The sequence below is a fragment of the Palaemon carinicauda genome, chromosome 17 (assembly GCF_036898095.1).
Source record: "Palaemon carinicauda isolate YSFRI2023 chromosome 17, ASM3689809v2, whole genome shotgun sequence".
Lineage (NCBI taxonomy): Eukaryota > Metazoa > Arthropoda > Malacostraca > Decapoda > Palaemonidae > Palaemon > Palaemon carinicauda.
The window spans coordinates 57,610,320-57,634,249 of NC_090741.1; the positions used below are offsets into that span (position 1 = coordinate 57,610,320).

At 44.1% G+C, this 23,930-nt stretch overlaps 1 protein-coding gene across 1 annotated transcript in view; it reads left to right on the plus strand.

Annotated features, from left to right (window-relative positions):
* LOC137656383 (oxysterol-binding protein 1-like) overlaps nt 1–23,930 on the plus strand; it is a 260,638-nt gene that overhangs the window by 11,677 nt on the left and 225,031 nt on the right. The window contains exon 2 of the mRNA XM_068390557.1: nt 4,656–4,861. Within this exon, the coding sequence (XP_068246658.1) occupies nt 4,656–4,861 (206 nt within the window). The remainder of the gene's footprint in view (nt 1–4,655; nt 4,862–23,930) is intronic.

A 23,930-nucleotide genomic window follows, 5' to 3' on the forward strand; every position in this document is an offset into this window, starting at 1 on the left:
AAAGTGCCTCCATATAAATCTGCTAAAGATGAAGGCCGTCTTCCTGGCCCTTCAGCAGTTCTAACAATACCTGGCGGGTCAGTCTGTGGTGGTGATGAGCGACAACACCACAGTAGTGGCTTACATCAACAAGCAAGGAGGTACCTTTTCGAATCAGCTATCCCATCTCGCAGTAGAGATACTGAGATGGACCCGAAGTCCACTCGATTCCACTATCGGCACGTTTCATTCCAGGCAAGAGGAATGTGCTTGCCGACAGTCTGAGCAGAGCGTCTCAGATAGTGAGTACCAAGTGGTCTTTGGATCATCTAGTAGCCAACAAAGTCCTGACTTTGTGGGGTTCCCCAACTGTGGATCTGTTCGCGACAGAGTTGAACTTCAAGCTTCCGCTGTACTGCTCCCCAGTCCTGGATCCTAAGGCGCTCTGACAAGATGCCTTCCAACAACGGTGGGACAACATCGATGTGTACGCCTTTCCCCCGTTCTGTCTGATGAGGAGGGTGCTCAACTAGACCAGAATATCGGTCAAACTGTCAATGACCCTTATAGCTCAGCTATGGCATCACGCGGAATGGTTTCCGGACCTTCTGCAACTCCTAACGGAACTTCCGAGAGAACTCCTTCCGCGACACAAGCTACTCAAACAACCACATGCCAACATCTTCCACAAAGCCGTAGCTTCGCTACGACTTCACGCCTGGAGACTATCCAGCATATCCTCGCTGAGAGAGGATTTTCGCAACAAGTTGCGATTAGGATGTCTGGATATCTGCGAAAATCATCCGCATCTGTCTACCAGGCAAAGTGGAAAGTCTTCTGTGGTTGGTGTCGTGGAAGGGGTATCTCTCCACTCGATGCCACTATTCCAGCAATAGCAGAGTTCCTCGTGTATTTGCGGGAAGAAATGCGCCTTTCAGTCTCGGCGGTGAAAGGCTATCGCTCAGCCTTAGTCCTAGCCTTCAGGCTCAAAGGAGTGGGACATTTCTTCCTCGCTGGAACTTTCCCTACTCATACGAAGTTATGAACTTACCTGCCCTCAGTCGGAAGTGAGACTTCCTCCATGGAACGTGGTTCGAGTTCTCAGGTCTCTTAAGAGACCTCCCTGTGAACCATTACGCCAGGCTTCAGATCGCCACCTAACTTGGAAGACGGTGTTCCTACTAGCTTTGGCCTCGGCCAAGCGAGTCAGTGAACTTCATGGTCTCTCATATGACATCGCCCATTCAAGGGGATGGGGGGAGGTAACGTTCAAATTCGTCCTTGAGTTTATTGCTAAGAATCAGAATCCAGGGGTGCCGGACTCTCGGTTTGACTCCTTCCAGATTTCGAGTCTTCGTTCTGTAACAGATGACCCAGATCATCTCCTACTGTGCCCAGTAAGGAGTCTGAGGCTATATCTCAAAAGAACGGCTCCAGTCCGCCCCCCGGTGCAGGCATTGTTTGTGAGCACTGGGAGGACTAAGAGGAGGGTCACCAAGAATACCATCTCGGCATGGATTCGTAAGGTGATTCATCTGTCCCTGAATCCAGACCCTCCTCAGTCACATTGCCCTAGAGCACATAATGTCAGGGGAGTAGGTACATCCCTGGCCTTCAAGAAAAACTTCTCAGTGACGCAGGTTCTTCAAGCTGTGGTGTGGAAGCGTCAGACGACCTTCACAGCCCACTACCTGCAAGACGTGACCCACAGGAGGCTCGATACATTTTCTATCGGCCCTGTGGTGGCTGCACAACAGCTGGTTTAAATCCTCAGGCTCCTTAATCAACAAGTAGGCAGAAGGTTGAGGGCATTGTTACCCGGTCTTAGTCTGCATGAATGAAAAGGTATGTCTGGCCCTTATTCTTTTCTTCATCCTCCCCTCTTGGGGAAAGCAGCATCCTAGGTTCTCTGCACAGCTGACCTCAAACCACTGAAGGTAAACCATGTTTCCTTGTGTTCCTAGTATTAAGCTAATACTGTCACATCCCCATACCCTGACGAGGTGGTATTGGGAGAGTCCTAGCCTAAAGTTTCCTTCTAAAGGACTGCAGGTCAACTTCCTAGGACGAGCCACACTTTATACCTTCACACACAGCTTACGTAGGCCGCGGCCCTTGCATAGCAAGGGTCTAGCGAGGTGCAGGACTCCCTATTGTTGAGTGCTGACACACTCCCCGGGCAAAGCCAAAAGCCAGTACTGGCCGGGACTCTCCACCCTTCCTAATGGGTGAGTCACCCCTATTAAATAGCGTGGTTTGTATGTCAGTTACATGACAAATTCGGAGATCATTTGTATTTTTCCTTAGCTATTTAATCAAACTTGCCCGCCAGCCCTATCCCCCTTGAAGGCCTACCTCTAAGCAAAGTGAGCTTAAGCACAGGTGTGGGGGGGGGGGGGTTAGCAAGCTACCCTCCCTACCCCCGCTAACTAGCGGTGGGGGTAGTAAACCCTCGTTAAAATTCTAGTGGCTCGTCATTTCAGCTACGCCGAAAGTAATAACCCCTATTAAATAGCTAAGGTTTGTATAGTTAGGAAAAATACAAATTATCTCCGAATTTGTCATTTTGTTATGCTAACAAGGACAGCATCATCAGCATACTCTAAGTCTGCTAATTTCCTATCACCAATCCAGTCCAGTCCTTCTCCACCATCTCCGACTGTTCTATGCATTACAAAATCCATTAGGAGGATAATCAAACATAGGTGACAACACATTCCTGGGAGTACTCCACTGTTCACTGGAAATTCATTTAATAGACTCCATTAACTTTGCACTTGCTGATGCTCATGAACAGACTTAATCAAATTCACATATTTAAGAGGAATTCCATAATAACGCAGGACTCTCCACAGAATTGGGCAGTGCATGCTGTTAAAGGCTTTTTCATACTCTATAAATGCCATCAAAAGTGGATTGCTATATTCTACGCATTGCTGTACAACATGTCTCAAAATGAAAATTTGGTCAGTGCAACTTCTACCTTTTCAAAATCCTTACTTGTTCGTCCCTCAGCTTTTCATCTATCATTCTCTCCAGTCATTTCAGAATAAGCATACTACTGTATATATTTTTGTAACAACTGACGTAAATGTTATGCCTCTGTAATTATTGCAATTAGTCAGGTCTCCATTTTTTGCCATTTTCACCAACACTCCTAACTCCCATTCATCAGGTTATGCCTCTTCATGCCACATTCTACAAAATAATCTTGTAAGCATTTAGGGAGTTGCTTCATTTTCGGCCTGCGTCATCTCAGCAGTTATTCCATCGTATCCTGGGCTTTCCATCTCTTGAGTTTCTTAACGATAGCTTCGACTTCAAACACACTGAATTCATTCATGGGCACATGAAGGGTCTTCAATCAGCTTCAGGTATATCAATCAAATTAGTAATATCATTATATAGTTATTATTATTTTTTATTATTATTATTATCATTATCATTATTATTATTGCTAGCAAAGCTACAACCCTAGTTGGGAAAGCAGTATGCTTTAAGCCCAAGGGCTTCAACATGGAAAACTGCCCAGTGCAGAAAGGAAATAAGGAGACCAAATGGAATAGTGTGCCTGAGTCTTATCATGGAAAGAAATTAAAAGAAGCACCACAAATATGAGAGAAATACTCCTAAAATTGCACTGAGTGAGTACTAATAAATCGGATATGAGAAGAAATTATTGTCAAATTAGTATCCCGATACAGGTAAAAACAAGACCATATTGAATATGGGCATTTTAAGATTTTGGTGTAATGAACAGGAGGACTAGAGTTTGAAGTCCTAAACACATGTAGGTGAAAGGAGTTTATCCAAAATTTGAATACTCAAACACATTGACGAAAAGATGTTAGACCCTGAAGACTTCTTTGAATGAAAGCTTTCTATCTTTTTATCAGGTCTGTATAATTAATTGTCTGGTGTAGAAACACAAATCAGAGTTCATTAGCTGGACATTGCATAACCTTAAAAAGTATTTAGCCTAAATGGTTTTAGAATCTGTAGAAAATATATTAATTTCTCTCTCTCTCTCTCTCTCTCTCTCTCTCTCTCTCTCTCTCCTTACTTTATTTTTGTAACTGATATACAGTACTGATGACTCAATGCTGTAATTTTTTTTTTCTGTTGATTTCTGATGTACTGTGTGTAACTGCCAATATGTAACTTTGTTTGACGTCCTTGGGCGTAATAAATTTATTAAATAATCTCTCTCTCTCTCTCTCTCTCTCTCTCTCTCTCTCTCTCTCTCTCTCTCTCTCTCTCTCTCTCTCTCTCTCCCTCCCTCCCTCCCTCCCTCCCTCCCTCCCTCCCTCCCTCCCTCCCTCTCTCTCTCTCTCTCTCTCTCTCTCTCTCTCTCTCTCTCTCTCTCTCTCTCTCTCTCTCTCTCTCTCTCTCTCTCTCTCTCTCTCTCTACTTTTTGTTGAGCAAGAAAAAAGCCCAAGGGCAGTTGAAAGAGAGAATGCCATTGGTGGGTTCATCTCGCATTCCTGGACTGGGTCAGGTCAGGTCTTTCAAGAAGTGAAACGTTTACTGTAACAAATACAGTACAGTACTTGGCTTGGATCTTTGAAACATTAGAAGAATTGTATGTACATTTTTGTAAGTGTTTCTTATGTAGTAATATATTTGATATTCATCATATACATTACAGTGTTGCAATATGACTTTTGTATTGACAGATCGCAGGCAGAGATGTTACATACATGCCGTGGAACTATAAGCCTTCATGGAGCTGTGATTCACACAGAAGACTCGTGTAATTTTGTTATTAGTAACGGGGGTACGCAGACATTCCATTTAAAAGCGTCTTCAGAAGTAGAACGTCAGAAGTGGGTGACCGCTTTGGAGCTTGCCAAAGCCAAGGCAATTCGCCAGTTGGAGAGTGGTAAGTACGCAACCCAAGATCTAATAATCTAGTCTGAAATTTGTCATCAACAAAATATATGTCTTCTTATATTTTTTATTATTAGGTAGTTGAGTCTTTTGAATTAAGATACTGTATATATTTACAGAGTTGTTATAATTGATGAATGCAGATTTGTTCTTAAGCAAAATATGAACCTTACATTCTGTAGAGAGAAGAAATCAGCTCAAGCTGGCATATGGCTCTAGAAATGTTAAGGTGTCAACAACCATTCTGGTTATTACCAGTGGTAGCGGGAAGGAGCACGGCTCACTCATACCTTCGTCAGTTTGATCTCAAGCGTGGTTTTAGGCAGACGTCTCCTTTCACGTTCGCTGCCTTTGGCGAAATAAAACCTTACTCCTGGGTTTTATTCTCGGTATGGGTCAGCACTGTAAAAGTCAGGCTTGACTCATTGGGCTGGTTAATTTCTTCCATTTAAATAATGATAATTTTCCCAGTATGACCTATCAGTGTCTCGGGGATGTTATGGTGTCCTTGAGTTGGAGACTTGATTATATCACAACTGATTTAACTATTTAGGTTGGTGAAGGTGAACACACACCTTTACCTCCTTGGAGTTAGACTTCTCTGAAGTCTGAGGATTGAGTCATGAGAAATCTGTTTTCGTCTGTGTACACAGTTCTGTGTGCAGACACACACGAGCAGTATGAGTCCTAGCGAGTGCTGTTGATTCAATGTTATCAGGCCCGTTTATTGTAAGCCGGTTGCTTCACAATCTGATCGCCTTACTTGGTCAGCCATCAAAAAGCTGGCAGGTTCTCGTGATGAGCTACCTCTGAGCACCTCAGCATACTCAAGTGTAAGTTAGCGTTTCATTTGAGAGTTTAGCTTGAAGCAAGCAACCTCTCAACGCCTTGCATCACAAGCTCGCAACGAGCCTGGGTTGCAGTGCAATAGGTGAAGGTCATTCTTTCATCTTAGAATTTGCTTAAAACAAGCAATCTCTTAGTGCTTTGCAATCAAACGTTGCTGCACAATCCAGGTTCACGGAAAGCTTGCGTCACGCAGCTGTGACTGCTCACACTCTGCTTAGCTTGCTTTACCTGTTAAGGAGAGCGTATGAGCCAAGCTTACACCCCCATGACAGCTTGTGATCCTGCGTAGACTGGCAATTCTGTTGTGTCTCGTACTCTCAGCATTCACTTAAGGCGATCGCAGAGCACTTGCTCTCTCTTGAAGGCTCTTTGAGCCAGTGACTGTCTTACTAGGCCCTAACATGCGTTAGGCAGTTAAGATTCTGGAATATGTGATTCGTTTCACCACTGGGGCATTAACATCACTCTATAACCTAAGAGTTCATGACACTTTTATTACTAAGACACCTGTGTGGCTGCAATATCTGTAAGCGTTTATGCTTGCGCTATCCAGCGTTCAAATTTTAAGAGACGAGTTTATGGAAACAAACTCCTTCTAGAGCCCGAGTCTTTATCGAAAGGCAAGAGAGAAGGTTATCAGAAAATTTAATGTTTTCCGACTAAACTCTCTCATAAGATTGCACTAAAAATCCTCGGTATGCCTTTAAAGGAGTCCCAAAATTTTTTGGACAACTCGACTCAGGGATTCAGAATTCCGTTATTTTGCGGAAATACAAATTGCTTTAGGTCCCGAACTTACAAAGAAAAATCCAACTGAAAATAACATAGATAAATAAATACTGTAATAAAGCAATGTTAAGTAAGAAAAAGGACATTTGTAATAACCTGATATCTATTTCATATGAAACCCGACTATTTGTTGACTCTTGTAGCTTGAAATCGTAGGCGTAGGATTCAGGTTAGGCCAAAGTTTAATAAAATTTGACTTACAAACAGCTTCTTGGCACGTATTAGTTTTTTAAGTTGAGGACCTGTATTTCTCTTTAATGTGAATACATGATTATGATTGTGTGTTTGGCTCTATCTTAGAGAAAACAACAAGAATTCAGGTGAGCTTTTGTGAAGCCCTTGCCTTCCCAGTGTAAAGAAACATTAGAACGCAGCTCATCCGTAGTTCAGTGGTAACGTGTTTGCCTAGCATTCGCATGGCAGCATATCGATTCCACATCAGAATCTTTTTTTTTTTTTTTTTTTTTTTTTTTTTTTTTTTTTTTTTTTTTTTCACACATTCAGTTTTCTTGAAAAACTTTATGCATAGAGACTTTTGTACGAGATAGTGTTCGCACGTTTATTTCATATGTCTCGGGAAGGTAGTCAGTCAGCTGATGACAATTGAACGAAAGAAAACATACCAGGGTGACGACTTTGTGTGGTTCGCCGATGATAGGCCTGTCCTTGATGTCCTTCAACTGGAATCTTCCAGTGTACTGCTCACCAGTACTGGACCCACAGATCGCCTTTCCCCCCTGTTCTGCCTAGTGAAGAAACCCCTCTACAGGGTAAGATCTGCAACCAACCTATCCTTAAGCCCTGTTTTAGCAACATGCAGAATGGTACCCTGAACTTCTGCTGCTGACAGAGGTTCTGAGGAGCTTCCTTCCCTCCACAACTGGCTGCACCAACCACATGCTCAGGTTTACCATCAAGCAGTGGAATCCCTACAGTTTCACGCCTGGAGGGAATTCAGCTTCAGATTTTCACAACCAGTGTCAAAACAGATGTGTGGTTACCTCAGTCTACCAGTCAAATTAGGCAATCTTTTGTGGTTAATGTTGTGGAAGGGGTGTCTCTCCACTCAAAACCACTATACCTCATTGCTGAATTTACCTTATCTTCAAGAGCAAAACTCGTCTCAGTCTTGGCAGTAAAGGCTATCGCTCGGTCTTTGCCAAGTCTTTAGACTGGAAGGAGTTGATAGTTCCCCTTCGGTAGAGTTGCATGATCTCTCCTGTGACGTTGCCCATTCAAAGAGTTCATTGCTAGTTCTTAGTTGGAAAAGCAGGATGCTATGAGCCCAAGGTCTCCAATGAGGAAAATAGCTCAGTGACAAAAGGAAATAAGTAAACTGTGTACTGTAGTGTTCTGCCTTATAATGGAGAAGGCATTGCTGTTAGAATTATCCACATACCTAGTAAAATGCACAGGATGGTGCAGTCTAGGAAGTTGTGAATGCAGAGGATGGTCAGAATTATAAAAAATCTTAGGCAATATGCACAAAGAACTAACTGAACAACAGTGCCAGAGATTAATATCTAGATCAGGAATAAGTATTTGTCCAATGAATTAAGGTGAGATTCAGAAGCTTTAGACCAGACAGGTAAACAAGACCTAATGAAAGAATTAAAATAATTCAAAATTAATGGAAGAATTAAAATACTTCAAAATAGATTGATCACCAAAAATCTTAAAAGACTTGATAAACCAATTTTTTTATGCAATTGAAGAAGAAACAGACCGAATGTGTTTCTCAAAAGGAAATTTGTAATCAAGAATCACACCTAAGATTATAAAGGAGTCGTGAAGAGTTAAAAGAACATTATCAGTGTAAAGATTTGGATGTTGAGGAGCCGTTGACCTCGACCTTCTTAGAATCATACTTTTGAGTTATGTTAGGTTCAGTGTCATGCCCCATAATTTGCACCATGCACTCATTTTAGCTAGATATCTATTAACCCTTTTACCCCCAACACTATTTGGAACTTTCCAGCCCTTAACCCCCAGGCATTTTTTTTTTCAAGCACATTTTGCAATATATTTTTTTAAAATTGCTCTAACAGCTTTAATTTTCGTCGTAGAGAGGTCAGGTTGGTCTCATTATTTTGGAAAATGCCTAAAGTTTCTCATAAAGTTATCAAAAATATGCAAAAAAAATGTAAAAAACAGTTTTTTGCAAGGACGTACTGATACGTCCATGAGGGTAAAGGGATGAATTTTGTGAAACGTACCAGTACGTCCATTGGGGGTAAAAGGGTTAAGGGATTCCGCAATCCCAGATCTACATTTAGAAGATGGAATTGATGCAAAGAGAGTAGCATCATGAGCATTATGGAAAGTAATGGTCCAAGAACACTTCCCTGAGGAATATATTATATTCCTATATTCACTAGATGCCCATCAACAACAGTTCTTTGCAATCTATTATGTAATAATTCAGTAATGATGCTATGAGAAGACCCACCCACTCCCAAATGTTTGCCTTTGAAAACAAAGGCCTCATGATTAACACGGTCAAAGGCAGCACTAAAATCAAGGCCAATAATATGAACTTCTTGAATGCAATCAAGGAATTTCTGTACAATGTTGGAGATAGCAAAAAGGGCATTACTTGCTCCAAGGCCTTTGGGAAAGCCAAGTTGCAAACTAGGGAACAGATGATTACCTTCAGCATATCTACATAGATATTTTGCCAAAAGATGTTATAAAACTTGACAATATGGGAGTTATGAAAATTGGGTGGTAATCAGCTGGGCTAGAGATATCACAAATATGTTTACCTAATGGAATGATATTACCAATTTTCCAACAAGTGCTAAAAGAATCAGAAAAAAGGTCATTACTAAAGTAGAGGTTTGTATCCATGAATGAAATATTTTAATTATTGTCTGTTCATGGCAGTATTTCATGGTATATATTATAAGTTAACCCTTTTACCCCCAATAGACGTACTGGTACATTTCACAAAACTCATCCCTTTACCCCCATGGATGTACCGGTACGTCCTTGCAAAAAACTGCTATTTACATTTTTTGCATATTTTTGATAACTTTATGAGAAACTTCAGGCATTTTCCAAAATAATGAGACCAACCTGACCTCTCTATGATGAAAATTAAGGCTGTTAGCGCAATTTAAAAAATATATTGCAAAATGTGCTTAAAAAAAAAAATGCCTGGGGGTTAAGGGTTGGGGTAAAAGGGTTAATATCTGGCTGAAAGAGGTTAATCTGTACCTAACACTCAATTATGGTGTACGAATGTCTTTTTTTTATGAAGACAAATTATGGATAACAAAATGTCTGTATGTAACCTATTTTTTATTGCTATGGCTACTATTATTATTTTTGTTGTCATTTACAGATTTTCTATTTTCATTTATTTTAGTTATAGTTTAACTCGACTAGTGGCACTTATTTTATACTTAGGCCTTTGTCAAGAGATTTGTTATTCAATGAAATGTGAAAATTATAAGAAAATAGAGGTAATGTATTTGTATAACTAAGAAAGAGACCAAGGAGAATGCTATAAAAAAGTAAAGGGTAGAAGCATAGAAGCTGTGGCCAAGGGGACCTTGAAGAATCTTAAGTACCGACTGCTATGCACTTGATAAGGCCAACTATAAGTGATAAACAAGCTTAGGAAATCTAATAGATATTGGGAAAGATAGAGGATGAGGTTGAATTTTGGAAGAGAACAATCGACCCTTTGCTAATGGCCCTTTACGCACCTTGGGACAATATGTGTTGTCCTGAATATCTTAATCATAATCAAAATAATATTGTGAATGTTTAACTGCAATTTTGTTTTTATATTTTGGATAACTTTTTATGCATCGTGTATTGCGTTTGTAAATCGTAACTGATTCTTCTCTCTTTCTTTTCAGGTGAGTTTGAATTACCATTTGACTTGGATTTGATACGTGAGTAGGGTGAATGTGATCAGGTTGATAGTTCCGTTTTATTTTTAGCTAGATTCCAAGGTCTGTGAAGGTGCATGTTTTTTCTAAGGTTCAAGATGCGCCTCTTTCTCTTACTGTGTTTTATTTTTATTGATAATCAAGCAATCTGGTAATGTTGCCCAGGTGTAGTCTAAAGAAAATAAAACTTCTCTTAGTTCAAGTGATGATGTGACTCGGAAATTGACGTGGTTCCTAGTGCAGTCAATTTTATAGATTTTAGCTTTGGCACATGACTTCCTTGCATACTGCGGTAGTGCTGATGGAGTTCTTTATTGATTAAACAGAGAAGCAGCTTTCCTGGTAACTGTTAATGTAAGAGATCTTTTATGATCAAAGAATAGAATATTAAACCCTCTTAATAAACTAACTTCAGCATTTATCTAATTTATTTTCTTTAAGAATTACACATGTATGTATCCATGCAATCAATAGGGTTTAATCAAATTGTAGTGCTGAGTTGAACAACAAGCTAAAATACAGAATTGAAATAGAAAATCTTGTCCGAGGTCTTGCACACACTTGATTTCATAACCACAAAACACCATCATTATGTATGCAAGTCTCGCATACATAATGAATGGATGTTAGCCAGTTATAAATTTCATTTCAAAATACAGTACTGCTGTATCAGGTAAAAACCATACTGTATTTATCAACAGCACCTTTCACCACTTCAAATATATTACCAGCCTTACTGTACTGTTATGTCAGGATGCCAGATAACTCCTAATCAATCAATCAATCAATTACTACTGTACTCCCCCTCACCCCTTAAAATGAAAAACTTAAATCACTACCTAAGTCAGCTAACAATAGATCAGTACTTGGCCACTATTTTCCCAAAACCAGTGAGCAAGCGGTGATTTAATGGTCAGGAACTTCCTATTCAAAATGCGTTTTACAAATCTGAGCAGGAATCTCAAAAATTATCCTCTTCAAAATCCCCTAAGAGAAGTATTGTCACTCATGGTCTCTCGACCCGTCCATTCAATGCTAAAGAACACAGAAGTGGGGGAAATAAAGATTCAAGTTATTGCTACTGATTATATTATTTTATCTTTGAATAAATAAAATATCCAATGCTTTGATTTGAAATGCAAACTGGATTCAGATCTCTCTGTGGAATACAGGAACCCAGAATTTGACCAGTCCTGTGGACAGGTGTTAAGCACAAGTCACTTATCCATGCAAATGGAAAAATGTGTATGCATGGATAAATGTGTAGAAATTATAACCTCACATCTGTGACCTGTTTAACACATGTCTACCTAAATACCATCCCTCATTACCAGTTCCTGCTTTAGGGAATGAAATGCAACCCAAAAAATTGAAGAATTTTTCTTTGAAAGGTCAAATTTGAATGGACATTGAATGGCAGGTTTTGAGAATATATTTGTAAAAGAAATTCTATTACCATGTCAGGGTGTGGATTTTTTTTCAATTAATAGGTGATTATTTTTTTTATGGTTTGCGAGAAGCTTTGTGATTTCTACATTTTCGTGACATGATATGGCCTTTTTTCACAAAGGTGCTTATTAAGGAGCAATATTTTATGATCAGAATCGTCAGTTGTATGTTTTTGTTCAAGAGAATTCCAGTACTGTAGTGTTTTTGAGATTGTACTTATATTTTGAGATCTGGTACTGTTCTAGTTTTCTATGGTAGCAGATTAGATTACGTATATTTAGCATAGCTATATCAACTCTGTTCTCATACATTGGTGAGTCTCTTATCGCCAGTCAGGTAATCTCAAACTCTTGAAGTCTTTTCATTGGATTTATGAAGCAAGTTTAGTGATTAGGATTGCCTTTTTTAATATATTGCCATCTCAGAATTATAATACAGTAGACTTAGTGTTTTACATATATGAAAAGTTTGTAATCACATATAATGTAAAGCCACTACTTTCGATATTAAATCTTGAACGCTTCATATAACAGTATTGTTCATTTGTTTATACAGTACAGTTTTTCATGAAACTGTAATTTTTATGTAAGATCTTAATATTTGTCTTTGTAATTGGAGGCCCTCGCTCAGTCAGGAGTAATATGTCTTTTTACGGGAGGCCCTTGCTCAGCCAGGAGTGCTATGTGTTTGTTATAGGAGGCCCTTGCTCAGTCAGGAGTGCTACGCATTTTTATGGGAGGCCCTTGCTCAGTCAGGAGTGCTATGTGTTTGTTATAGGAGGCCCTTGCTCAGTCAGGAGTGATACGTCTTTTTATGGGAGGCCATTGCTCAGTCAGGAGTGCTACGTCTTTTTATGGGAGGCCCTTGCTCAGTCAGGAGTGCTACGTCTTTTTATGGGAGGCCCTTGCTCAGTCAGGAGTGCTACGTCTTTTTATGGGAGGCCCTTGCTCAGTCAGGAGTGCTACGTCTTTTTATGGGAGGCCCTTGCTCAGTCAGGAGTGCTACGTCTTTTTATGGGAGGCCCTTGCTCAGTCAGGAGTGCTATGTGTTTGTTATAGGAGGCCCTTGCTCAGTCAGGAGTGATACGTCTTTTTATGGGAGGCCCTTGCTCAGTCAGGAGTGCTATGTCTTTGTTTATAGGAGGCCCTTGCTCAGACGAGTGTTACGTTTTTTTATGGGAAGCCCTTGCTCAGTCAGGAGTGCTACGTCTTTTTATGGGAGGCCCTTGCTCAGTCAGGAGTGCTATGTCTTTTTATGGGAGGCCCTTTCTCAGTCAGGAGTGCTATGTGTTTGTTATAGGAGGCCCTTGCTCAGTCAGGAGTGCTACGTCTTTTTATGGGAGGCCCTTGCTTAGTCAGGAGTGCTATGTGTTTGTTATAGGAGCCCCTTGCTCAGTCAGGAGTGCTACGTCTTTTTATGGGAGGCCCTTGCTCAGTCAGGAGTGCTATGTCTTTTTATGGGAGGCCCTTGCTCAGCCAGGAGTGCTGTGTGTTTGTTATAGGAGGCCCTTGCTCAGACGAGTGTTACGTTTTTTTATGGGAAGCCCTTGCTCAGTCAGGAGTGCTACGTCTTTTTATGGGAGGCCCCTGCTCAGTCAGGAGTGCTATGTCTTTGTTTATAGGAGGCCCTTGCTCAGACGAGTGTTACGTTTTTTTATGGGAAGCCCTTGCTCAGTCAGGAGTGCTACGTCTTTTTATGGGAGGCCCTTGCTCAGTCAGGAGTGCTATGTCTTTGTTTATAGGAGGCCCTTGCTCAGACGAGTGTTACGTTTTTTTATGGGAAGCCCTTGCTCAGTCAGGAGTGCTACGTCTTTTTATGGGAGGCCCTTGCTCAGTCAGGAGTGCTATGTCTTTTTATGGGAGGCCCTTGCTCAGTCAGGAGTGCTATGTGTTTGTTATAGGAGGCCCTTGCTCAGTCAGGAGTGCTACGTCTTTTTATGGGAGGCCCTTGCTTAGTCAGGAGTGCTATGTGTTTGTTATAGGAGCCCCTTGCTCAGTCAGGAGTGCTATGTCTTTTTATGGGAGGCCCTTGCTCAGCCAGGAGTGCTATGTGTTTGTTATAGGAGGCCCTTGCTCAGACGAGTGTTACGTTTTTTTATGGGAAGCCCTTGCTCAGTCAGGAGTGCTACGTCTTTTTATGGGAGGCCCTTGCTCAGTCAGGAGTGCTATGTGTTTGTTATAGGAGGCCCTTGCTCAGTCAGGAGTGCTACGTCTTTTTATGGGAGGCCCTTGCTCAGTCAGGAGTGCTACGCATTTTTATGGGAGGCCCTTGCTCAGTCAGGAGTGCTATGTGTTTGTTATAGGAGGCCCTTGCTCAGTCAGGAGTGCTACGTCTTTTTATGGGAGGCCCTTGCTCTGTCAGGAGTGCTACGTCTTTTTATGGGAGGCCCTTGCTCAGTCAGGAGTGCTATGTCTTTTTATGGGAGGCCCTTGCTCAGCCAGGAGTGCTATGTGTTTGTTATAAGAGGCCCTTGCTCAGTCAGGAGTGCTACGTCTTTTTATGGGAGGCCCTTGCTCAGTCAGGAGTGCTATGTGTTTGTTATAGGAGGCCCTTGCTCAGTCAGGAGTGCTACGTCTTTTTATGGGAGGCCCTTGCTCAGTCAGGAGTGCTATGTGTTTGTTATAGGAGGCCCTTACTCAGTCAGGAGTGCTACGTCTTTTTATGGGAGGCCCTTGCTCAGTCAGGAGTGCTATGTGTTTGTTATAGGAGGCCCTTGCTCAGTCAGGAGTGCTACGTCTTTTTATGGGAGGCCCTTGCTCAGTCAGGAGTGCTATGTCTTTTTATGGGAGGCCCTTGCTCAGCCAGGAGTTCTATGTGTTTGTTATAGGAGGCCCTTGCTCAGTCAGGAGTGCTACGTCTTTTTATGGGAGGCCCTTGCTCAGCCAGGAGTGCTATGTGTTTGTTATAGGAGGCCCTTGCTCAGTCAGGAGTGCTACGTCTTTTTATGGGAGGCCCTTGCTCAGCCAGGAGTGCTATGTGTTTGTTATAGGAGGCCCTTGCTCAGTCAGGAGTGCTACGTCTTTTTATGGGAGGCCCTTGCTCAGCCAGGAATGCTATGTGTTTGTTATAGGAGGCCCTTGCTCAGTCAGGAGTGCTACGTCTTTTTATGGGAGGCCCTTGCTCAGCCAGGAGTGCTATGTGTTTGTTATAGGAGGCCCTTGCTCAGTCAGGAGTGCTACGTCTTTTTATGGGAGGCCCTTGCTCAGTCAGGAGTGCTATGTCTTTTTATGGGAGGCCCTTGCTCAGCCAGGAGTGCTATGTGTTTGTTATAGGAGGCCCTTGCTCAGTCAGGAGTGCTACGTCTTTTTATGGGAGGCCCTTGCTCAGCCAGGAGTGCTATGTGTTTGTTATAGGAGGCCCTTGCTCAGTCAGGAGTGCTACGTCTTTTTATGGGAGGCCCTTGCTCAGCCAGGAGTGCTATGTGTTTGTTATAGGAGGCCCTTGCTCAGTCAGGAGTGCTACGTCTTTTTATGGGAGGCTCTTGCTCAGTCAGGAGTGCTATGTGTTTGTTATAGAAGGCCCTTGCTCAGTCAGGAGTGCTACGTCTTTTTATGGGAGGCCCTTGCTCAGTCAGGAGTGCTATGTGTTTGTTATAGGAGGCCCTTGCTCAGTCAGGAGTGCTACGTCTTTTTATGGGAGGCCCTTGCTCAGTCAGGAGTGCTATGTCTTTTTATGGGAGGCCCTTGCTCAGCCAGGAGTTCTATGTGTTTGTTATAGGAGGCCCTTGCTCAGTCAGGAGTGCTACGTCTTTTTATGGGAGGCCCTTGCTCAGCCAGGAGTGCTATGTGTTTGTTATAGGAGGCCCTTGCTCAGTCAGGAGTGCTACGTCTTTTTATGGGAGGCCCTTGCTCAGTCAGGAGTGCTACGTCTTTTTATGGGAGGCCCTTGCTCAGCCAGGAGTGCTATGTGTTTGTTATAGGAGGCCCTTGCTCAGTCAGGAGTGCTACGTCTTTTTATGGGAGGCCCTTGCTCAGCCAGGAGTTCTATGTGTTTGTTATAGGAGCCCCTTGCTCAGTCAGGAGTGCTACGTCTTTTTATGGGAGGCCCTTGCTCAGCCAGGGGTGCTATGTGTTTGTTATAGGAGGCCCTTGCTCAGTCAGGAGTGCTACGTCTTTTTATGGGAGGCCCTTGCTCAGTCAGGAGTGCTATGTGTTTGTTATAGGAGGCCCTTGCTCAGTCAGGAGTGCTACGTCTTTTTATGGGAGGCCCTTGCTCAGTTAGGAGTGCTATGTCTTTTTATGGGAGGCCCTTGCTCAGCCAGGAGTTCTATGTGTTTGTTATAGGAGCCCCTTGCTCAGTCAGGAGTGCTACGTCTTTTTATGGGAGGCCCTTGCTCAGCCAGGAGTGCTATGTGTTTGTTATAGGAGGCCCTTGCTCAGTCAGGAGTGCTACGTCTTTTTATGGGAGGCCCTTGTTCAGTCAGGAGTGCTATGTGTTTGTTATAGGAGGCCCTTACTCAGTCAGGAGTGCTACGTCTTTTTATGGGAGGCCCTTGCTCAGTCAGGAGTGCTATGTCTTTTTATGGGAGGCCCTTGCTCAGCCAGGAGTTCTATGTGTTTGTTATAGGAGGCCCTTGCTCAGTCAGGAGTGATACGTCTTTTTATGGGAGGCCCTTGCTCAGCCAGGAGTGCTATGTGTTTGTTATAGTAGGCCCTTGCTCAGTCAGGAGTGCTACGTCTTTTTATGGGAGGCCCTTGCTCAGTCAAAAGTGCTGTGTGTTTGTTATAGGAGGCCCTTGCTCAGTCAGGAGTGCTACGTCTTTTTATGGGAGGCCCTTGCTCAGCCAGGAGTGCTATGTGTTTGTTATAGGAGGCCCTTGCTCAGTCAGGAGTGCTACGTCTTTTTATGGGAGGCCCTTGCTCAGTCAGGAGTGCTATTACTTCTGGTTAATAGGTATCTTTACCGTTTCATTCAATAGATTTGAGTGAATGCTGTATATGGATTCCTTTTGTTTTCTAAATAGCATACAGTAATTAAAATTATTGTTTTTTGTATTAACATGCTTCCTTTCAACACTTTTAGTTGGCCTTGAACCTTTCACTGTAATTATGTGTTTTTGTATTATGATTTCATTTGCCTTTTTTTCATTACTGTATTTTTTATAAGATTTCTTTTTGTGTTTAGAGAAATGGAGGAAGTGATAAAAGTTGTCTTTCTAAATACTTGTCAAACTTGTTCTTTTCAAACTTTGTGTAAGAACTTTTTTTTCAATATTAAACTTACCCGATAATCATGTAGCTGTCAACTCCGTTGCCCGACAGAATTCTATGGAGGGATACGCCAGCTATCACAATACTAGAAGGGGGTGTACTTACCAGCGCCACCTGTGGCCAGGTACTCAATCATTTGTTGTTGACACCTCCTCAATTATTCCTCTGTCGTGCTTCCGGCTAGACGTTCTGGGATACGCTCATGGTCTTCGAGTTTATTCATGGATATTTGGTGAAGTATTCTCTTAGATTAACGGCTGTCGCATACTGGAATCCTTTTTATATTAGCTAGTTAGCTTTTATATAAACTCTGATTAACGGTTAATGAATTTTTGCTTGTTTTTGGATCACCCTTTGACTTACTCTTTGAAACAAGATGTCTGACGTTTCGCAAGCTCCCTCCCATAGACGATGTAGGTCTTGCAATAGGCGTATTCCGAAGGTCTCGGTAGATCCTCACACCGCTTGTTCTGACTGTAGGGACAGGCCCTGTCTATTAGAAAATCGGTGTGAGGAGTGCGCCGGACTTTCGGAATTGGAATTTGTACGTCTTTTAAAATATTCATCCAAGTTAGAGAGAACTAGAGTTAGGAGAAGTTCTTCTCACTCTTCTATGTTTTCCTCACCTCATGATCCCCTACCTTTTCCTACCCCTGTAGTGGCTACCCCCGAACCTACTGTGTGCCCTCCGCCTGATATGTCAACTGTTTTGCGTGCTATTCAGGCTTTAGGAGATAAAGTAGAATCAGTGGTAAGTGACCATAAGTCTCTGATGGCCGAGGTTAAAGAACTGAAGGTCAAGAGTGCAGTGGGTGAAAATAGTGCCAGTGCTGTGACGAGTGCTAGTGTCTGTGCAGTGCCAAGTGCTAGTGGTGCCAGTGTGGTGCGTGAGGATTTTTCTGTGCGAGCCAGTCGTCCTCCCAGTCCGGGACCTCTTGCAAGCTCCCATGCCCAGGGGAGAAGCAATGTCGAAGGGCTTAAGGGTTCGACAGGCCTTGTTAGGCGCACAGAATTATCCTCGGTGGTTGCGGGCGTGTCTTCCTTAGACCGTCACTCCCACCTGCAGACGATTGAGCCCGTCTTCTCGTCCGCTGATCTTCATGCAGGGAAGAAACGTTGGTCTCAGGTCTCGAGACCGCTTAAACGTAGAGTTCAGTCAGCGAGTGCTCAGCCAGGTTGCAGTCATTGGCTCAGCTCCGACTCGCTTCTGTCATCGGTCGACTGTACTCCGCCCAAGAGGAGTAAGGTTCTGCCTATACAGACCCCGACTGTGACTTTACCTCAGTCTGTTATCGTTTCTGCCGACCCCAAGTGGACCCTGCTTCAGTCCATGCAAGTTCAGCTTTCGGACTTGATGCGTGAGTGTCGGGCTGAGAGTGTTGCACCTCCTGCACTCCCTCCACCTGTTCTCGCTGCACCTGTGCTCGCCCAGCCTGCACCTGCTCCGCCTGTGCTCGCCCAGCCTGCACCTGCTCCGCCTGGTCGCAGCACCATCTGCCAGGCGTACGATGTTGAACCACTTTCGGAGTTTGCTGTTCACAGTGTTGTTCAGCCTCAGCCTTCTTTAAGGCAACCCTTGCTTTGGGATCAGGAGAGTTACACTCTTCCTCCTCCTCCCCTTGCTGCTCCACCAGTGGTGCAACTCTCGGTTGGGGTACAACAACCTCTCCCCTCCGTGAGTCTGTCTGCTCAACCAGCGCTGCACCGAGTTCAACCCTCATCTAGGCAAGCTCATCTACACCATGCACTTGCGCCTCAGGAGCCTCAGCTTGCTAGAACTTTACCTTGTTCTGCGCAGCCTCAACCTTCTCATGCTCCACTCATCTCTCAGGAACAGGAACGGACTACTCCGCCTCCGTCCTCCGCTCAGCTGGTGCAATCCTTGGGTGCAACTCTTGCTAGGAGTCAACCTCCTTCACCCTTGCACCTGCCTTCTGCTCCGACTGTTGTTCAGCCTATGCAGTCTGAACCTCAGGTTTTCCCTCAAGTTGAGGAAACCTCTGTTGTTGTTCCTACCCGTTCTGACTCTGCGGTTCAGCATTCTGGTCCTTTTGCTTCGCTACCTTCTGCTGATGAAGTGTCGGATGATGAGGAGGCACATCTTGATCCCTCATCAGACGTGGAGGAGTCTAAGCTTTCTCCATTGTCTGTTGATTTTAGAAAGGTCTTGGCTCTACTCAGGGAGCTTTACCCTGACCACTTCGTCTCTGCTGTTCCCCGCTCTCCTCCATCTGAGTTTTCGCTAGGCGTGCAACAAGCTAAGTCGAGCTATACTAAGCTTGTCCTAGCTAGATCCTCCAAGAGGGCCTTAAGGACCTTAGGGGAGTGGCTTCAGTCTAAACAACACCTGGGCAAGACTTCCTTCATGTTCCCTCCAACGAAGCTCGCATCGAAAGGTTGCGTTTGGTATGCCACAGGGGAAGCACCAGGCTTGGGAGTTCCTGCCTCTGCCCAGGCTGACTTCTCAAGTCTGGTGGACTCACCTAGGAGGACTGCGATGAGACGCTCGAAGGTTTGTTGGACCTTCTCAGACCTGGATCATCTTCTGAAAGGGTTGTTCAGAGCTTTCGAAATGTTCAACTTTCTCGACTGGTGCCTGGGAGCCCTCAGCAAGAAAACATCTCCTGCGGACAAAGACTCTGCCTTGTTAATTATGTCCTGCATGGATAAGGCCATCAGGGATGGATCGGGTGAGCTAGCGTCGTTATTTGTATCAGGGGTGTTGAAGAAAAGGGAACAACTGTGTACCTTCCTCTCAGCCAGCATTACACCGTGCCAGCGGTCACAGCTCCTTTTTGCTCCACTCTCAAAGTTCCTCTTTCCCGAGGAGCTAGTTAAGGACTTGTCGGCTGCCCTGATACAGAAGGACACGCACGATCTTGTAGCCTCATCGGCTCGTAAGTCTAAGGTTACCACCTCTGTCCCCAAGACTTATCGCTCTCCAGTGGCTGATACCCCGGCCACTAGGTTCATACCGCCCTTTCGTGGTAGAGCCCCCAGCCGAGGAAGCTCCCGCCCAGACTCTCACAGGGGCAAGTCTAAGAAAGGACCCAGGACATCTAAGGGAAAGCACTGACTCTCAGATTCTCCAGACAACAGTAGGAGCCAGGCTCAAGATCTTCTGGCAAGCCTGGGAGAAGAGAGGTGCAGACGCACAGTCTGTCAGTTGGCTGAGGTACGGTTACAGGATTCCATTCTGCCTCAAACCGCCTCTGACCACATCGCCCATCAACCTCTCTCCCAACTACAAAGAAGAGGACAAGAGGCTAGCATTGCAACAGGAGGTGTCGCTACTTGTGCAGAAGAAGGCAGTGGTTATAGTCCGGGACCATCAATCCCCGGGCTTCTACAACCGTCTCTTTCTTGTGGCCAAAAAGACAGGAGGTTGGAGACCGGTGCTGGACGTCAGCTCTCTCACGAGTATGTCACCAAGCAGACGTTCACAATGGAGACGACCAAGTCGGTCTTAGCAGCGGTCAGACAGGAGGACTGGATGGTCTCGTTGGACTTGAAAGATGCATACTTTCACGTTCCCATTCATCCAGACTCCCAACCTTTCCTGAGATTCGTTTTCGGAAAGGTTGTCTATCAGTTCCAAGCCCTGTGTTTTGGCCTAAGCACAGCTCCTATGGTCTTTACTCATCTGATGAGGAATGTAGCGAAATTCCTGCACTTATCGAACATCAGAGCCTCCCTCTACCTAGACGACTGGCTGTTGAGAGCCTCCACGAGTCGTCGTTGTCTGGAGAACCTCTCTTGGACTTTAGATCTAATCAGAGACCTAGGTCTATTAGTCAATATAGAGAAATCTCAACTCATTCCCTCCCAATCCATTGTGTACCTGGGAATGGAGATTCAGAGTCGGGATTTTCGGGCTTTTCCATCGGCCCCCAGGATAAACCAAGCCCTACAGTGCATCATGAGCATGCTGAAGAGGAGCAATTGCTCAGTGAGACAGTGGATGAGTCTCACAGGGACCCTCTCATCTCTGGCCCTGTTTGTCGAGCTAGGGAGACTCCACCTCCGCCCTCTTCAATTCCATCTTGCAGCTCATTGGGACAAGGGCTCGACTCTAGAAGCAGTCTCTATCCCTATCAACCAAGAGATGAAGACCACTCTCCGGTGGTGGAAGCACAATCTTCTTCTCAAGGAGGGTCTATCATTGGCCATCCAGACCCCCCATCTTCATCTCTTCTCGGATGCATCGGACTCGGGCTGGGGTGCGACCTTGGACGGACGGGAATGCTCAGGAGTATGGAACAAGGAACAAGGATTACTCCACATCAACTGCAAGGAACTGTTAGCAGTCCATCTTGCCCTGTTGAACTTCAAGTCCCTCCTGCTAGGCAAAGTGGTGGAGGTGAATTCAGACAACACCACAGCCTTGGCTTACATCTCCAAGCAAGGAGGGACCCATTCGAGGAGCCTTTACGAGATCGCAAGGGACCTCCTCATTTGGTCAAGAGGTCTAAACCTCACACTGGTCACGAGGTTCATCCAGGGCGATATGAATGTTTCAGCGGATCGCCTCAGCAGAAGGAATCAGGTCATTCCCACGGAATGGACCCTCCACAAGAGTGTGTGCAACAGACTTTGGACGTTGTGGGGTCAACCTACCATAGACCTGTTTGCCACCTCCATCACCAAGAGACTTCCGCTTTATTGTTCCCCTGTTCCAGACCCTGCAGCGGTTCATGTAGATGCTTTTCTTCTGAACTGGTCCCATCTCGACCTGTACGCATTCCCTCCGTTCAAGATTATAAACAAAGTTCTGCAGAAATTCGTCTCGCACGAAGGGACACGGCTGACGCTGGTTGCTCCCCTTTGGCCTGCAAGAGAATGGTACACAGAGGTACGTCAATGGCTAGTCGACTTCCCCAGGACTCTACCTCTAAGAGTGGACCTTCTACGTCAACCACACGTAGACAGGTTGCACCCAAACCTCCACGCTCTTCGACTGACTGCCTTCAGACTGTCGAAAGATTCGCTAGAGCTAGAGGCTTTTCGAAGGAGGCAGCCAGTGCGATTGCCAGAGCTAGAAGAATTTCCACTCGTAGAGTCTACCAGTCTAAGTGGGAGGTCTTCCGAAGCTGGTGTAGAGCCAATTCAATATCCTCTACCAATACCTCTGTGATCCAAATAGCTGACTTCCTTCTTCATCTTAGGAATGAGAGATCCCTTTCAACATCTACGATTAAAGGGTATAGGAGCATGTTGGCCTCAGTCCTCCGCCACAGGGGTTTGGACCTGTCTTCCAACAAGGACCTTCAAGACATTCTCAAGTCTTTTGAGACGTCTAAAGAACGTCGTCTTTCCACTCCAGGCTGGAATCTGGACGTAGTCTTAAGGTTCCTTATGACATCTAGGTTCGAACCTCTCCAGTCAGCTTCCTTCAAGGATCTTACCCTCAAGACTGCTTTTCTCGTTTGCCTTGCAACAGCTAAGAGAGTCAGTGAGGTTCATGCCTTCAGCAAGAACATTGGTTTCACAACCGAATCAGCTACATGTTCTTTTCAGCTTGGATTCCTAGCAAAGAACGAGCTTCCTTCACGTCCTTGGCCTAGATCGTTCGAAATACCTAGCCTCTCCAACATGGTAGGTAACGAACTAGAGAGAGTTCTTTGCCCTGTCAGAGCTCTCAAATATTATCTGAAGAGGTCTAAACCTATTCGAGGACAGTCAGAAGCCTTATGGTGTGCCATCAAGAAACCCTCGAGACCCATGTCCAAGAATGGGCTTTCGTACTATATAAGGCTTCTGATCAGAGAAGCACATTCTCACTTAAAGGAGGAAGACCTTGCATTGCTGAAGGTAAGGACCCACGAAGTAAGAGCTGTAGCTACTTCGTTGGCCTTTAATAAAAACCGTTCTCTGCAGAGCATTATGGATGCAACCTATTGGAGGAGCAAGTCAGTGTTTGCATCATTTTATCTGAAAGATGTCCAGTCTCTTTACGAGAACTGCTACACCCTGGGACCATTCGTAGCAGCGAGTGCAGTAGTAGGTGAGGGCTCAGCCACTACATTCCCATAATCCCATAACCTTTTTAACCTTTCTCTTGAATACTTTTATTGTTGTTTTTATGGTTGTTACGGTAGGCTAAGAAGCCTTCCGCATCCTTGGATTTGGCGGGTGGTCTATTCATTCTTGAGAAGCGCCTGGGTTAAAGGTTTGGTAGAGGTCCTTTAGTAGGGTTGCAACCCCTTGTACTTTGGCACCTTTGGGTTGATTCAGCCTCCAAGAGGAACGCTGCGCTCAGTAAGGAAGACGAACTTTAAATAAAAGGCAGAGTAACGGTTCTATTCGACTTCCTTACCAGGTACTTATTATTTCATTGTTATTTGAGATAACTGTTATATGAAATTTGGGATACTTAGCTATCCTTTAATCATGTACACTGGTTTTCACCCACCTCCCTGGGTGTGAATCAGCTACATGATTATCGGGTAAGTTTAATATTGAAAAATGTTATTTTTATTAATAAAATAAATTTTTGAATATACTTACCCGATAATCATGATTTAATCGACCCTCCCTTTCCTCCCCAGAGAGAACCAGTGGACCGAGGAATAATTGAGGAGGTGTCAACAACAAATGATTGAGTACCTGGCCACAGGTGGCGCTGGTAAGTACACCCCCTTCTAGTATTGTGATAGCTGGCGTATCCCTCCATAGAATTCTGTCGGGCAACGGAGTTGACAGCTACATGATTATCGGGTAAGTATATTCAAAAATTTATTTTATTAATAAAAATAACATATTTCGAACAGATTCAAATCGTTTCATAGTTTATATTTTTGTCTTTTTAGATTTAGTAATTCACCTTGATATATTTTTTCTCCTTTCCTCTTTTATAGCTGAT